General features: G+C 51.0%; 1 protein-coding gene and 1 long non-coding RNA gene across 2 annotated transcripts; one reads left to right on the forward strand and one right to left on the reverse strand.

Moving 5' to 3' along the window:
- Positions 1-67: 67 nt before the first annotated feature.
- On the reverse strand, positions 68-7,059 carry LOC146766053 (uncharacterized). Its single transcript, XR_014958502.1, has 2 exons — positions 5,592-7,059; positions 68-4,714 (listed from the first exon to the last, which is right to left on the reverse strand). It is a non-coding gene; the product is annotated as an uncharacterized LOC146766053 (long non-coding RNA).
- A 142-nt stretch (positions 7,060-7,201) lies between these two features.
- Positions 7,202-12,234, forward strand: SOX8 (SRY-box transcription factor 8). Its single transcript, XM_021550261.3, has 3 exons — positions 7,202-7,855; positions 8,918-9,156; positions 9,841-12,234. The coding sequence occupies exons 1-3, from the start codon at positions 7,407-7,409 to the stop codon at positions 10,557-10,559; spliced, it is 1,407 nt and encodes a 468-aa protein (XP_021405936.2). The 5' UTR covers positions 7,202-7,406; the 3' UTR covers positions 10,560-12,234.
- Positions 12,235-16,832: the final 4,598 nt, after the last annotated feature.

A 16,832-nucleotide genomic window follows, 5' to 3' on the forward strand; every position in this document is an offset into this window, starting at 1 on the left:
GGATGTGACGGGACACGGCGGGGACCGGAAGAAAATAGGGAAAAATGGGGATAATTCTCTGCGAACCGGCGAGAAAATGCAAAGTTTATTTGAAAAATAAAAGAAAAGAGGCGGTCAGCGCGGCTGCGGAGGTGTGAGAGGGCTGGGGCGTCCCAGTGATGCGGCTGCAGGAGCTGGGGAGGAGGGAAGGTGAGAAGGGATCCCATGCACCCAAATATTTCCAAGGGGTTTGGAGGATGATGCCGGGCTCTGTTCGGTGATGCTCAGTGACAGGATGAGGAGAGATACCCTAAGGTAAATCAGATCCCAAATCGCAGGATATTCTGCTTTGGATTGAGTCCCTTCAGTGAATGGCTCACATTGAATCCACAGCCTTGGAGTTGTCAGCACCATGCCGGGACCTGCTGAGCTCAGGACAGATAAACACAACGAATTCCACCTCAATTTATAGAAAAACTGGTTTCCATGGAGGTGGCAGGGCCATGGAACGGGGAGGGTGTGGATCTTCCTCTCTGGAGACATCCCAAACCCACCTGGACGCATTCCTGTGTCACCTGCTCCAGGTGACTCTGCCTGGGCTGGGGAATTTGAGTTCATTTGAAGTTCAGTTCCTCAGGTTTTCCTCATAGAATCATGGCATGGTTTGGGTTGGGAGGGACCTTAAAGCTCATCCAGTTCCAATTTTAGGCACCTTCCACTGGTCCAAGCTGGCCTTGGACACTTCCAGGGATCCTAGGCCAGCCACAGCTTCTCTGGGAATTCCACCCCAGCTCCATCCACCCTCACAGGAAAGGATTTCCTCCTAAAATCCCATCTAAATTCACTCCTTGTGATGCCACTATGATTTTTATTTTCAATAATTCACATACTTCAAACACTTGGCTGCGTGGAGTTCATAAATAGCATTTTTGAGCATAAACATACATTGAGTATCCTCTTAGTAAACACCTCGGTGCTGGTTGCTGAGGAAAGCATCTGCTATCAGGTGTAACATTATTCAACACTTCCCAGCCTCTAAACCAGCCCCTTCTAAATGCCCCTTTTGTTTTTCCAGTTTCCCATCACTGCTGCTTGCATTGTTCTCCTTAGGGGAAAAAAAAAAGAAAAAAAAAATGCCACATAATGGTGCATTGTATAGGGAAGGAAAAATCAGCTGTTTGTTAAAGGCCACTGGAATACTGCAGTTCTAGATAGGCCACGAGGTTTGGAGAGGAAAATTTAAATAGATGGGAGCTAATGGTCTCCTTTGTGGGGTCTTTTACAGCAAATCCCACATTAAACGGGGGTGTCTGTAAAACAAACTGGATAATTGAGGAAATTACTGCGGGAAAGAGGAGTGTTTGGGCTAAAGTTTAGCAAGAAGGGAAGAGTAATTGGGGCTGGGAGGGGAATGGGGAGCTGGCTCGGTTTGGTCGTGCCACAGGAGCACCTTCCAACAGGACGAGATGCAAATTTTAAGCCTAAACCAGCAGAAGTGTGTTGTTACTAAAAAGGACTCAATTCTCCTAACAGGCAGTGGGAGCCTTTCCTGGCTTTCCTGGAAGATGATAAATGTGTGATAAACCAGTAGTTGATCAGGACACCAAATGATGTCTTTTCTGTCCCAAACACGACTCGAGGATTTTCGCGTGTCCCTCCCAACTCAGATATTCTGTGATTTCACAAATCCCCTTGTGGGGACCATCACCTGTGCTGGCTTTTCTGCTCAATTCTCAATTTCCTCTTTTATTTTCAGCTGGCAACTTAAGGAAAGAAAACAGTGCAAACCCCGAGCAAAAACAACTCGGAGCGAGGTTTGGAGCCTTCCAAGCCTCCAGGGGAGGGCAATTCATGAATGCCAGGCGGGCAGGGGCATCACTGATGCTCATCTTCATTCACCAAGCCACCCCACATGCCACGTCCCCTATTTTGCTGTGTTCCAAACCAGCTGCAGGAGTGCCAGGGGAACAAGCCTTTACTGTCACAGCAGCCAGCAGCTGTCCCCAGCAGCGCCCCAACCCCGCTGGCCGGCCCTGGCACCCGAAATCGCTCTGTGTTCATTCAGCTCTGGCCTTTCTCCCCTCTGGCTGCCAGGATTTGGGTTGAAAGGGAGCAGAGAAAGCTGAGATCAGGAGGCAGCACAAGCACAGGGGTCTCCTCTGAAGAGAGCAGACATTCAGCTGCGGATAATGCAGGCACGCACCGAGCACTCAGCTGCACTCGCTGAAGGGGACACAGAGAATTTGGGACCTTCTTTCTGCTAATCCTTTTTTTTTTTTTTTCCCCAGCAGTAATAATTTTAATTTTTCCCTTTAAAATCCCAATTTTTCCCTGTTGAAATCTGATCTTCAACTCCAGGATAAAGGTAGAAAGGATTTTTAGACGAAGAATCACCTTTTTCTCTCATGTACTTGCGCAGGTTAATGAGGAGGGGCTGGTTCAGAAGAGGGATCCTTGAGTGGTACCATAGGACAAGAAATTAATTATCACAATAATCGTAATTAATCACAATCATCCCCATTATTTTGAAAAAAAATGTCATGCAGGCTGTGCTGTGCAGAAGGAAAGAAGAGATCCTTTGCCAACACCTCACCTGGCATTTAATGTGTAATTCATACATGGGTGGGGTTTGATCCTGCAAAAGCATTTTTGGTTTTTTGCTGGGATCTTCAAATACGTGAATAAATAGCAAACTTCATGCAATAAATATTGAATTAAAAAATTGACATCAGATGTCCTTTTTCTTTGGTATCCACCGCTCAAACCTAGAAGAGGATTTGGGAATCCCAGGCACTCCTCTCCGCTTCCATTCCAAGAGATAAATCAGTGGAGTCCTGCCCAGTGCAGGTGTGCAGAGGTTTTTTCATCTGCACCAGGTAAATATTCATGTTGGAAAAATGCTGCTGCAGGTCCCAGAGTTGTGGGATTGGGATGGAAAAGCCCCCTTGGATCATCCAGTGCCAAGGTCACCCCTAACCCATGTCCCCAGGTGCCACAGCCACATGAGGTTTGGGTGAGGCAAGGCCCATTTTAGGTGAACGAAAGGCAAAGTTTGGACCTGAAGTGACCTGCAAGGAATGGATCTGCATAAATTTGGCCTTAAAATTGCATGAGCAGGCAGCAGAGCCTTCCCAAGCACCCAGTGTGGGATGGGACCCACCACTATTGTCCAGCTCAAGGGCAAAGCTTGTTTTAATTGAAATTAATTGAAATTACCACCTGTCTTTTTATTCCTTCTGTTCAGATATCAGGAGTTTTTCTGGAAAGGCTTGAACATTGTTTTACAGCAGCCTCAGAGCTGCCACGTGCTCTGGGCCGAGCATTAATCCTGCAGGTGTCAAAGGCTGATTTTAACACCACAGGTTGCTCTTATCTGATCAGGGTTTGTTTTTAATTCCCCATAAGGCTCTTTCTCTTTGCCCCTTGGAATTCCCATGTGCAATCTGCTGGCAGGTCAAAGGAGGCCAGCTTGGGATAAATGAGAACTTTCCCCCTTGGTCAGATGAGGGACGGAGCCCAGTTTGGGAGGAACACACTCTGTGTGTGCATCCCAGAGCACATCCACGGGCTCCAGTGCTCTCATCCTCTAAAAATTCCTTCCCTGGCTGCCACTGGAAAGGAAATTTTTCCTTCCTGGCACGAGCAGGGCTCTGCCTGCTCTGGAGCCAATGCACACACACGCTCTTATTCCTGCAGGAGGAAGGGGTATGGAACAGAGGAGCCAGGGTGGGAGGTGGAGCAGCCTCCATCCCACAGGGGTGCTGAGGATTCCCAAGTGGGAATGTGATGGAGCCAGGCGCACAGGCTTTGGATTTACTGCCTGATTCCCAGAAACACAGGCTGAGCTGGCCAGGAATTTTCTTGGAGGCCACGTCAGAAAATGAAGCAATATTCCAAATATCAGCCTCTGCTGTGCCCACTCTGTCAGGAGGAGCTGGAGCTATTCCCCCAAATCCTCTCTAAACTGGGCGCACTGGGCAACAGGAACCTGGGTTGTTCCTTCCCAAATCTGCACCCTTTTGCTGGGAATGCTGTGTCAGGCCAGGATGCCAGAGCCTGTGGGATCCAGGCTGTGCCAAACATCCCCATCCTTTGTCATACAAAAACCCGGCCACGAGACCCCCAAACGGCCCCACTTGAACCCACTTGTTCCCTGAGCATTATCTCATTCCATTTCATGGATGAGCGAACTTCTCAGGAAGCCAGAGCTCCTGAGCACCTCCAGCTCCCTCCTGTCCGTGTGTTCTGGCTGTGTGAGGCCGGGGAATTGTGCTCCATCCCCCGAGGAGGGACGGGGAACACGGAAAGGTCCGTGCGGGATCACGGACGTGCGGCAGGACACGTTCCCTGCCCCGCTCCAGGCACGGCCTCATCCCCCAGCCCATCTCTGGAAAAAGAGGAAACAACCACCCAAAGTCACCTTCCTCTTTCTACCTGTGCTGGACAAAGAGGAATTCAAGCCTGTGGGCTGGGAGATGCAATTCCCTGCCTCGGGCAGGGCTGGGGAGCTCTGGAAGGCAGCGGCGAGCAGGGAAGAAAACCCAAGTCTGTAATTCCTCCTGTCCTTGGGGGCTTCTTTTGCAGGAATCTTTGGAGCTGAAGACAGGGAGCAGAAAAAAAGAGGTTCTTGTTCCCATTCCTACCTCCGAAACTCCGAGCATCCCACAAATCCCTTCCCAGCCTCAGTCACGCACTGAGGTTGGGATCTTCCGAGGAAGGAGCTCCACAGGAGGGGCTGGATTGGGAAAAAAAAAATGGACTAAAAATAGTGATTATTGCTTGGACTCACCCCTGGCTAAAACAGATGAAACACTGGAATTCTGTGAGTCAAGGTAAATTGCCCAATGAGACAAGATTTATAGGAATATGCATTAATTATGTGTCACAGGAGAGGGGGAAAAAAAGATTTTCCCAAGTGTCCAACAGCACTGCAAAGTCACCAATCCATAGACCAGAGAAACATAATCTCATCCCCAATCTCACTAAATTTTAGAAGAAAATTTCAATTATTCAATTAGCAAGTCCAATGTATTTAGCTCACCTTGAGCCTTGAAATAGTTTTTTGTTTTTTTTTTAAAGACGCTTTGAAAATTGTATTTCAAATATGTCAGGCGGTAACTCTGCAAACAGAAAGCTGAAAAGTGGAAAAATCAGTTTGGGGTTTGTTTTTTTTTTAATAAAATTAAATCCTGCTTTGCCGTTTGAGAGAACAAATTAATTTTCACATAGAAAGCAGACGGAAGTTTGGGCACATTTAAACACATTTAAATTCAAAGCATACGGTTTATTTATTACACATCACAGTAATTAAACAAAAACCACCATGTTCCTGGTACTTTTTAAACGCTGGAACGCCTGAAGCCCAATTTCTTATTTTTTTCCCCTGTGACCCTCTATTTTTCCGGGGGGAAGTAGCAGATAAAACTTGAATTCGGGGAGCTGCTTTTATTTCCCCCCCAAGCCCCCAGTCGCAATTAGAAGGCTGAATTCCGCGGGTAATTAGAATCAAATGCTCCAAAGAAATGCTGGAAGAGCAGAGCTGGCTTGGAAAGGGACAGACGGGGGAGATTTTGGGGATCACCCTCCCTTTTTTCCCCCATCCAAAGGCTCACCCCGAGGTGCCGCATCCTCCTCCGGCCGGGACCTCCCGGGCGCTTCCCGGTGCTCGGGATGGAGCCCGCTGCGGGAAAACTGCGGGAAAAGAGGAGGGACACTCGGGGAAGGGACACGGAGAGTTTGGTGTCGCTTTTTCCTGTGGGGAAGGGACACGGAGGGTCTGGTGCCGCTTTCCCCCAGCGATTCCCCGATTTTGGGGAAGGGACACGGAGGATCTGGTGCCGCTTTTTCCCCAGCGATTCCCCGATTTTGGGGAAGGGACACGGAGGGTCTGGTGCCGCTTTTTCCCCAGCGATTCCCCGATTTTGGGGAAGGGACACAGAAAGTCTGGTGCCGCTTTTCCCCAGCGATTCCCCGATTTTGGGGAAGGGACACGGAGGGTCTGGTGCCGCTTTTTCCCCAGCGATTCCCCGATTTTGGGGAAGGGACACGGAGGGTCTGGTGCCGCTTTTTCCCCAGCGATTCCCCGATTTTTCCTCGTTACTCGCCCGCTGGAGGCGGCGGGACCGAAGCGATGCGCTCGGGGCTGCGGGAGCGCACGGCCCCGGGGGCACCGGGGACCGGCTGCGGGGGACACACAGCGGGCTTTGCCCTCCCGACAGCCCCAAAAAAACCTGGAAAAGGGGATTGGAAAGAACCGGCGGTCCCACGGCACCGCTCCGCGACTCGGGAAAGAACCCGGCTGCTCCATCCTGCACCCACTGGAAAACCGGGACCCCGCTGGAAAACCGGGACCGTGCTAGAAATCCGGGACCCCGCTGGAAAACTCGGACCGTGCTAGAAATCCGGGACCCCGCTGGAAAAACGGGATCCCTGCTAGAAAACCGGGACCGTGGTAGAAATCCGGGATCCCTGCTGGAAAACCGGGATCCCTGCTGGAAAACCAAGAACCCCAGGAACCCTGCTAGAAAACCAGGACCCCGCTAGAAATTCGGGGGATCCTGCTAGAAAACCGGAACCCTGCTGGAAATCCGGGATCCCTGCTGGAAAACCAGGATCCCCAGTAACCCTGCTAGAAAACCAGGACCCCACTAGAAATCCGGGACCCCGCTAGAAAACCGGGACCGTGCTAGAAAACCCTGCTAGAATGGAAAACCGGGATCCCTGCTGGAAAACCAAGAACACCAGGAACCCTGCTAGAAAACCAAGAACCCCAGGAACCCTGCTAGAAAACCAGGACCCCGCTAGAAATCCAGAACCCCGCTCGAAATCCGGAGCCCCGCTCGAAACCCGGGCCGCCGGCTGCACACCGGAGCACCAACCACATCCCCACCGGCGGCGGGTCCCCGCCGGTACCGCGCGGCGGCGGAGCCCCCGGACGATTTGCAGCGGATAAAAATAAAGCACAGAGGAGCCGAAAAGAGGCAGGAGGAGCGGGCAGCCGGAGGAGCGGCGGGCGGCATCCAGCGGCAGCGGGTCCGGCCGCGGGTCCGGCCGCGGGTCCCCGGCCGGCGGAGCGGCGGCTCCGAGCGGCGGGCGGGCGGCGCGGAGCCACGCCCCTTATGCAAATCGCCGCGCCGCCTCCGCCAATGGCGAGCGGCATCAGGGGCGGGGCCGCTCGCCCTGCCCTTAAAGCAACTTGTTGCCAGGGGCCCCGTTTGGCACTGGACGTGGAGCGCGGCGCGGGCAGCGCGGGCGGCGGCGGCGGCAGCGCGGATCTCGGGCTGACTTTGGAGCCTCCCGCGTCTTTTTCTCCTTCTAGAACTTATAATTTCTGCTCGCGTTCCCGCGGCGCCCCGCGGAGGGCGCGCACCCCTCCGACCCCACAGCACCGCTCCGCCGGGCGGGCGCAACGCGCGGCCGGCCCGCCGATGCTCAACATGACCGAGGAGCGCGACAAAGCGCTGGAGGCTCCGTGCAGCCCCGCCGGCACCAGCAGCTCCATGTCGCACGTGGACTCGGACTCGGACTCGCCGCTCTCCCCCGCCGGCTCCGAGGGGCTGGGCTGCGCCCCCGCGCCCGCCCCGCGCCCGCCGGGCGCCGCCGCCGCCGCGCTGGGGGCCAAGGTGGACGCGGCCGAGGTGGACGAGCGCTTCCCCGCCTGCATCCGCGACGCCGTCTCGCAGGTGCTCAAGGGCTACGACTGGAGCCTGGTGCCCATGCCCGTCCGCGGCAACGGGTCGCTGAAAGCCAAGCCGCACGTCAAGCGGCCCATGAACGCCTTCATGGTGTGGGCGCAGGCCGCCCGCAGGAAGCTGGCGGATCAGTACCCGCATCTGCACAACGCCGAGCTCAGCAAGACGCTGGGCAAGCTGTGGCGGTGAGTGCCGGGATGCGCGGAGCCTCCGCGGGGCAGCGCGCCTGGGCTTCCCTCCCTTCCTCCCTCCCTTCCTTCCTCCCTCCTTGCTGCCCGCTTTGCTTTTGTTCGTCTCCGCTTCTCCGGCTTCTGGGGCATCCCCTCCCCGAGCATCCCGGCGCGCTGTGAAGGACTCGGCTCCCAAAAATCCCCCCCGAGCAGGGGCTTGGGCACCCTCGCTCCTGCCGCGGGTGGATTTTCCCTGCTCCATCACGGAGATGCGCCCTTGCCTGCGGCTTCTCCATCCCCACTCGATGAGACTTTTTGAATGACTTGTTTTATGGCTTTTCCAAATTTTTTTTCCCCCCCTTTTGGCTGGCTTGATGCTTTACAAGCTATAAACGCAGCTAAACTCATTTTTAGCGGTTGTTTTAACGAGCTCCCTAATTTCCCTGCTTATCTGCTCACTGCTGTCCGGGGATGCAAACTTTTATTTACTGAGCAGCATCCGAGCCCGCTTTGCCTTCCCCGAGCCACGTTTCTCCGTGTGGTTTCTCCCGTGGTGTCTGCTTGTACCTAATTCCCATCTTTCCTGCCTGGCTCGGGCCAGCGATGCTCCCGCTGTGGTTTGAGCCTCCCCAAGAGTTTGCAAAGAGAGGTGTGGGCAGAGGGCAGAGAGTTTGGAGAGCAATAATCCCATCCCTGGTGCCTTGGTGGTTACTTTGTAAGCACCAAACAAAGCTGGAAATGTTTGTGGGGGTGGCATTTGCAGGGCAAACGTGGGGATTATATTTTGTAATTGTGTTAGAAATGTGGAAAGGGGATTTTGTTTTGCCTGGTTACTCCTATATATAGTGGTCGGGTTTTTCATGCTGCTGCAGTTGGTATTTTAATCCACTTCTTTGCCGTGGATTTTAACTCCTTTTTACCACAGCAAGTTAATTGTGTAGTTAGCTTGCTGAGCGCATGAGAAGTGGGGATGTGCGAGTCTGAAAACAAGAAGGAAAAAAAAATCCTAATTTTGGCTTTTTTCTTTCCCCTTCTCTTCCTTACTAAAACAACCAACCCCCCCCAAAAAAAATCCAGTTTGCTGAGCGAAAACGAGAAGCGTCCCTTCGTGGAGGAAGCCGAGCGGCTCAGGGTGCAGCACAAAAAGGATCACCCGGATTACAAATACCAGCCCCGGAGGAGGAAAAGCGTCAAAGCCGGGCAGAGCGACTCGGACTCGGGGGCTGAGCTCAGCCACCACGCCGGCACTCAGCTCTACAAGGCCGACACGGGGCTGGGGGGCATGCCCGACTCCCACCACCACGGGGACCACACAGGTAAAGGGCAGCATTCCCGCTGATCCCTGTGCCGTGGGGGGTGGGATGGGATCCTGCTGCTCCCCACCCTGCAGAGCCCAAGGCAGATGTTGTCCCGTGAGCTGTGCTTGGGAGCATGGCCGTGGTTTTCCTTAGGGAGTGTTCTCAGAGCTGCCCGTGCCATAGGGAATGCCAGAGCATCGGGATTCTGGTCTCCCTGGATGGGGAGAGTGACTTATTCTGGGCTAATTATTGGTGTGATGGGCTAATGAGGGTGCTTGGGGAGCAGGGTCCTTGGGGCAGAGCTTCCCAGCGCTGGGAATTGGCGTGCTGACAGATTCTGGGAGCGCAGGGAACATCCTGCAGCCTCAGACCCCGCTGGGATCACGGCCCTGGCTGCCTCGGCCGCCCGCAGGGAGAGGATGAGCTCCATCGTGGCCTTCGCTCTGTGAACGCACCCCTGGTGCTGCCAGGGTGTCCTGCCGTGTCCCAGAGTGATCCTGGCGGGCACAGCGTGCTCCCAGCTTCATCCCATGTCCCGTGTGGGAGGCTCATCCCAAGGGGGACACGGGTGGACATCCCCCGCGTCCGACAGGCTTAAATCCCCAAAGGGAGCGATGACAGACGGGTGAGACGCATTCACTGCATGATGGAGCTGGATGTTCTGTGCTCACTGCTGAAACCTCGCTGTCCCTTCACCCCCAGGCCAGCCCCACGGACCCCCCACGCCGCCCACCACCCCCAAAACCGACCTGCACCACGGCGGCAAGCAGGAGCTGAAGCACGAGGGCCGGCGCTTGGCGGAGAGCGGCCGCCAGAACATCGACTTCAGCAACGTGGACATCTCGGAGCTGAGCAGCGAGGTCATCAACAACATGGAGACCTTCGACGTGCACGAGTTCGACCAGTACCTGCCCCTGAACGGCCACGCCGCGCTGCCGGCCGAGCACGGCGCCGGCTCCTACGGCGCATCCTACGCGCACTCGGGCGCGGCCGCCCAGGTGTGGACTCACAAGAGCCCGGCCTCGGCCTCCCCGACGGCCCCGGAGCCGGGCCAGCAGCGGCCCCACATCAAGACGGAGCAGCTGAGCCCCAGCCACTACAGCGAGCAGCCCCACGGCTCCCCGGCGCACTCCGACTCCTACGGCTCCTACGGCGCCCAGCCTTGCGCCACCTCGGCCGCCCCGGCCGCCGCCTCCTCCTCCTCCTTCTCCAGCTCGCAGTGCGACTACACGGACCTGCAGAGCTCCAACTACTACAACCCCTACCCCGGCTACGCCTCCAGCCTCTACCAGTACCCCTATTTCCACTCCTCGCGCCGCCCCTACGCCACCCCCATCCTCAACGGGCTGTCCATCCCGCCGGCGCACAGCCCCACCGCCAACTGGGAGCAGCCCGTCTACACCACCCTGACCAGGCCTTAAAAGGATTCCCGGAGCCTCCCCGGGCTCCCCTGGAATTATGCACTAATGAAGGAATGAGGAGGAAGAGCGTGGAGTGTTCCAAAGTGCCTCCTGAGCCGCTGGGAACTTTCTGCTGGTCGCCGCCTTGCTTCGGAACTCCGCCGAAAGGACAGAGCTCTATTGTTGTTTTTTTTTTTTTTTTCTTTGATTAGGGTTTAAGAAATTAAAAAAAAACTCAAAAAAAACCCCACAAACAAACAAAGGACAAAAAATTAAAAATAAGATGAAAAAAATACAGCGGGAAAGGAAAAGGATCGGTGATGCCTTTTGAGTAAATGAAGGACAAAATGTTGGGCTGAGCCGAACTCGCTCGGCCTGGAAGTTTGGCCAAGTGCAAAACGTGGAGCAGGGGTGGAGACAAAACGACGACAAAAAAGCTGTTTGAGACTTTCAGGGTCTATTGCAATGTGAGGAACGGACCAACCTTGAGGACAGGAACTCACTGGGACCAACAGGGATGAGCCCCAAAATCTCAGAAAAATCCCGTGGGAAGAGTCTGATGGGACCAACCAATTCAGTGTCTGAAGTGTTTGTTGATTTATTTTTATTTTTTTTTGTTTCAGTCAGGAGTTCTTCTAAGCAAGGTTTGGCTGTAATTAACATTTTGTTTTGGGGTTTTTTTTGTTTTGTTTTTGGAAGCTTCAAATGTTTTCGGTTGTTTTGGTTTTGGTTTTTTTTTTTTTAAATCTGTTAAATATGTATTTATGTTCTGTATTATTTTGTCTTTTAATTAATGAAGTCGTTTTGTGCAAAACGGAAAAAAAAAGTAGAACTTTTAAAAGATTTTAAAGATGGGGGAGGGAGCCTAAAAAAATTAGTGGAGATGATACAATAAACTGGTGTTATGAGTCTATAGATTTTCCTTGGTTTTTGGGTTTTTTTCATTTTGGAACCGCTGCAGGAGCCGTGCTGGAGAGAGGGACTGAAGGAATCCGCCTGGAAACTCCAATGGGAATGTCAAATAACCAGGGGGGGCAATTACTAATTCAATTGGGAGGCTCAAATGCTGCCTGAAAAGGGCAGGTGATTTTCTGGCCACCTGTTTTGGGCTGTTAAAATCGGATTTCAGGAGTCTTCGGAGGCTTTCAGAACCAGGACTACTTTAAAGGAGCTGTAATTCCATGAGAAACCATCGACTTCTGCTTTAATTTTGGCTTCTAGGGACCAGATATCATCCATCAAGCTGTGAAACTAAAATCTCCTCCACTAAAAATAATGGGGTTTAGGGTACTTAGTTTTTAGACTAATATTTCATTGATATATTTCTACTTCTTCCATTGTATGCTGAGCATATAAATAACCATCTATTTTATGGGAATTTGTGCCTTTAAAAGCCTTTGTAAATCTAAACCCACCTTTCAGAGGTTATTCATCTTTTTACCTTTTCTACGTTTCCTACTCTTTTTTCTAAAAGATATTTTTTTGCATATTTCCTTTCGTGGGGAGGGGCGGGGAGGGACACGCTGGGCTGGGGGAAAAGACAAAAAAAGCTCATTTTTATGCAATCTATTTTTCTGTATAAAGTTTGAAAGACTTTTGGTTGTTACTGATCTGTTCTCTTCACTCGCTTCTGACTAAGCAATGCTAACTTTTGTACAGATCCATTTGATAAAATTAAAAAGTGCTTTTTATCAAGGATGTGTTCTGTTTTCTTTCTGCTTGAGCCTGTTTTCTGTGCTGGGAAAAAAAAAAAACCTGGGAAAACAGCTTGGAAGGTGATGGAAATCTTCAGAATAAAATATTTTCATCAAGGATTTGTTTCCCTTTTAGTCTGGATAATTTTTTTCCTTGCTCCTTTTCCCTGCGTTTTGTGTCTTACTCTTGAGATTTTTTTTTTTTTTAATATAGATAAATTAATTTGATTTTTCCTTTAAGAATGGCATTTCCATGCCCATAATCCTGATGATTATGGATTTGTTTCCCTTTTAGTCTGGATATTTTTTTTTCCTTGCTCCTTTTCCTTGCGCTTTGTGTCTTACTCTTGAGTTTTTGGTTTTTTTTTTTTTGGAATACAGATAAATTAATTTGATTTTTCCTTTAAGAAGGGCATTTCCATGCCCATAACGCTGAGGATTTCCTGGGATTTCAGACTGCTCACACGAGGCCGGGTTTGCAAGGTTTTAGCCCCAGCTGATTTTCCTTCTGTGGGAAATGTACAGGAAGAAATTCCCTTTTTCTGCTCGGTGAGCCCTGGTAAATAAATCCCCCTGAGTGAGGAGAGCAACCAAATTACAAGTTGCACATCAGGCTTGGTGTATTCCTTTTTTCAATGCTGTCATTAACATCGTTAACGTTTATAACTTTTATTTTGCTTTCTTACAGCAAACATTCCCTCCCTCTTCGGCTTCGCTTGGAGAGCAAAGGGGTCTCAACCTGGGAGGAAAAAAATTTGGGATTTGGGAATTTCAGCCCTCCCTGCTGGAAAGAAAAGGCTGGAACAGGGAGGGGGATAAATGTGACGTGTAATAATGATAATTAACGAAGCTGCAGCCCATTAGGGAGGGCTGGGGAGCAGAATCCCAGGCGGAATTTGGTGTTGGCAGCTTTTGCCAAGAGGGGCTGGAAGGCGTCACCATTTTCTCCGTGCTCCTTCCCAGGCTCCTGGCAGGAGGATTTAATTCCATCTGGAGCCAAAGTGCAGCGTCACTCCCTTCCCTCCCTTCCCTCCCTTCTCCTCCTCCTGTGACTCTGCAGATTTCCTGATTTAATCCTGATTTATGCCCGGAAAACGGACGAGTTTTGGCTCTGCCCTTGAGGTTGGGGTTTGTCTCCAAACCCGTGTGCAGTGAGGAGGGAAAAAAAGGGAATAAAAGGTGAGATGGGATGAGCTTTGCTTTCTGCTGGATGTTTTGTGGTACAGCTTAATTGTAAATACAAATTAACCCAGTGGGAAGAAATAATGATGTCTGACTCTGGAAGATTAAATTATTTCTTTATTATAACTATAATATATTAATATACTATTTAAAAGAAATACTAAAACTACAAACTTACTTTTTCTAACTACCATAGCTAACTCACAACTTGTGACCCTCTGAGAGTCCAGACACAAGTAGATTAAATTAGCCACCAATCTCAAACAATCCTCACCAGAATCTAATCAAACAATCACCTCAGGTAAACAATTCTCCAAACACATTCTATATAAGAAAAACAAAGAGCAGAAATAAAAATTATTTTCTCTTTCTTCTCTCTGCACACCTCTATGAAAAATCCTGAGAGAGGGAAGAATGTGCCTGGCACACAGCTTGGAGTGGCTTCACTGGCGGCTGATAAAACAAAATTAAACTGTGCGAGGTGAAGTGGTGAGCCACCCAAAATAACAACATTAAAAACTGAAAATCACCCCAAAATATCAAAGATTGCCCTGAAGCATCCCTGGTTCCTGGGGGAGCACGGGGCTCTGTGCACGCAGCAGGATGGATCCCGGCTCCTTTCCCTCCTCCCAGTGACAGCCAGGGGCTGCGGGATGGAGCCGTGCTCTCATCCCGAGGATTGCACGTCCCAGCCAGGCAGCCTTTAAATCCACTTGGTTGGTTTGATTTCCCACAGGCTTTGCAAAAAGGAATTCAATTTTTGCTGGTATTTATGGAAATAAGGTCATTAAATTGTAGATTGTAATAGAGATCTGTATTGTGTTTTACCATGGAATTGGGGTTGGGAGGGATCCACAAGGATCATGTGAGTCCAATCCTGATTTTAGATATAATTCTATATTTTAGATCCATCCCATAGGTTCAAGGGGTGCTTTGGAATTGCCAAATCCTGGAATGGTTTGGGTTAGAAAGTCAGGGGGTGACAGGAGCTTTGGAATCACCAAATCCTGGAATGGTTTGGGTTAGAAAGTCAGGGGGTGACAGGAGCTTTGGAATCACCAAATCCTGGAATGGTTGGGGTTGGAAAGGACCTTAAAACTCATCCTGGTCCCATCCAGGGCAGGGACAACTTCACTGTCCCAGGCTGCTCCATCCAGCCTGGCCTTGGGCACTTGGAGAGCTCCTGGAAGCAACTCCAGGGAACAGCTCCTGGGGTTTTGTGGGTAAAACTCAGAGATGTTGCAGAATGGATGTTCAGGCAGCTAAAATGCAGCATCCTGGAGAACCCAGGGCTAAAACTCAGCGTTTAGGTGGAGCTGGACATTCCCAAGATCTCCCAAATTTCATTCCCTACTCAATTTATATTTCCTCACATTTTCCTACTTGAGAGGAAAACACGGATCAGTTTTTATCCAAAAAAAAATAATTTGGATCAGAAATTACCGCTGCTGGCACAGCTGCATTTCCAGCTTGTCCTCCCCTTCCCTTTGCAATCCAGGCTGAGGGAGGAAAGGATTTTGGATGTGCAGGAGGGTGCCAGGCAGGTAAAATGCAGCATCCTGGAGAACTCAGGGCTAAAACTCAGGGTTTAGGTGGAGCTGGACATTCCCAAGGTCTCCCAAATTTCATTCTCTACTCAATTTATACTTCCTCTCGATCTCTCACTCGAGAGGAACACACAGATCAGTTTTTATCCAAAAAAAGATAATTTGGATCAGAAATTACCGCTGCTGGCACAGCTGCATTTCCAGCCTGTCCTCCCCTTCCCTTTGCAACGCAGGCTGAGGGAGGAGAAGGATTTTCCATGAGTTTTCCAGGCTGAAAGGCAGCATTGTGTGTCCGTGCTCGGGGCTGCGGGCTCTGCGCTGGCAGCGCCTCTGCAGAGTCAATGAGATCAGGTGAAACCAGGGCTGCCTTTTGACCCCTGGCTGCCAACAAAAAAAAGGCTTCTCAAGATAATTGCAGGGATCCACGGGTGAGAAAAGTCCCTCCATTTTATTTTTGGAGCAGGGAATAAAGAGTGTTGCTGTTTAGCTCAGGCAGTGCTAGTTAGCAAGAAAGAGGAAATTAATTTTATAGACCATATCCACATTCTTTCTGCAGGCTGGGAAAAAAAAAGTCCCTTCCCATCCTCCTTGTTTTAATTCTTTTCTGAAGTGACATCAACTCGTGTTACACTTTTTTTTTTTTTCCCTGCAAAATTATTATTAAAAGGCATTTTTATGACATCCCTGAGCTTTAATAAACTTCCACATAGGGATGTCCCTGCCTGTGCATCGACCTCTTCCACCTTTACATCCCTGGGGCTGGATGCTCTCTGTGGCCTGGAGTTTGGATGGGGGGAAAAAACAAACAAACAAAAAAAATAGAAAATAAAAATACCTGGAGATGTGATGTCATTTGGGACACAGGGTGGATTCCAGGAGGGCAGGAAAAGAGGAAAAGCCTCTTTCAGCTGATCCTGGCAGGGCAGAGCTTCGCTGCCACAGGGATTTGGGAGCAGGAGAGACACATCCGAGCCCAGGGGAGGTTTGGTGGCCATGGGAAGGTTTTGGTGGCCATGGGAAGGTTTTAGTGGCCATGATGAAGTTTTGGTGGTCATGAGGAAGTTTTGGTGGCCATGGAAAGCTTTTGGTGGCCATGGAAAGGTTTTAGTGTCCATGGGAAGATTTGGCGGCCATGGGAAGGTTTTAGTGACCATGGAAAGGTTTTGGTGGACATGGGAAGACTTTTGGTGGCCAGGAGGAGATTTTGGTGGCCATGAGAAGATTTTGGTGGCCATGAGGAGATTTTGGTGTCCATGGGAAGCTTTTGGTGGCCATGAGGAGATTTTGGTGGCCATGAGGAGGTTTTGGTGTCCATGGGAAGCTTTTGGTGGCCATGGGAAGGTTTTGGTGACCCCAGCGTGGCACAGCCCTGTCCCCATGGAGCTGGGATGAGTTTCCCGTTGGGAATCTTTAAGGAAACTCCAACACTGCTGGAAAAGCCTTCAGGGCCGTGAGTTTGGATTTGGGGCTCTGAGGGCAAATTGCTGAACACCAATTGACCAAGGGCTCCGAAGTCCCTTTTTGGGGTGGGAGGAGGGAATTGCAGAGGAATTTCACATCCATTCCTGACTGTCCATGAGGGATACATGGAAAAACCCCAGGAGACAACACTGCCACGGCCTCACCACTGCCCTGCTCCTCCTCAGAGACCCTGCAGAGGCTCTGCCGGGTTTTTTGGGGAGTTCTCCACGTTAGCAGAGTGAGGGGACCCTGCAGAGGATTCCAGGATCCCGGGGGAGCCCATCCAGCCCCGGATCCATCCCCTCTCCAGCAGTGCCAGCTGAGCCAGGGCAGTGCCATTCCCAGACCATTTCCAGGCAGGAATTTGGGATGGCACCAGGCTGAGGCTTGGGGAGGGAAAGCCATTTCCC

Source organism: Lonchura striata, chromosome 14 (assembly GCF_050655825.1).
Source record: "Lonchura striata isolate lonStrDom1 chromosome 14, ASM5065582v1, whole genome shotgun sequence".
NCBI lineage: Eukaryota > Metazoa > Chordata > Aves > Passeriformes > Estrildidae > Lonchura > Lonchura striata.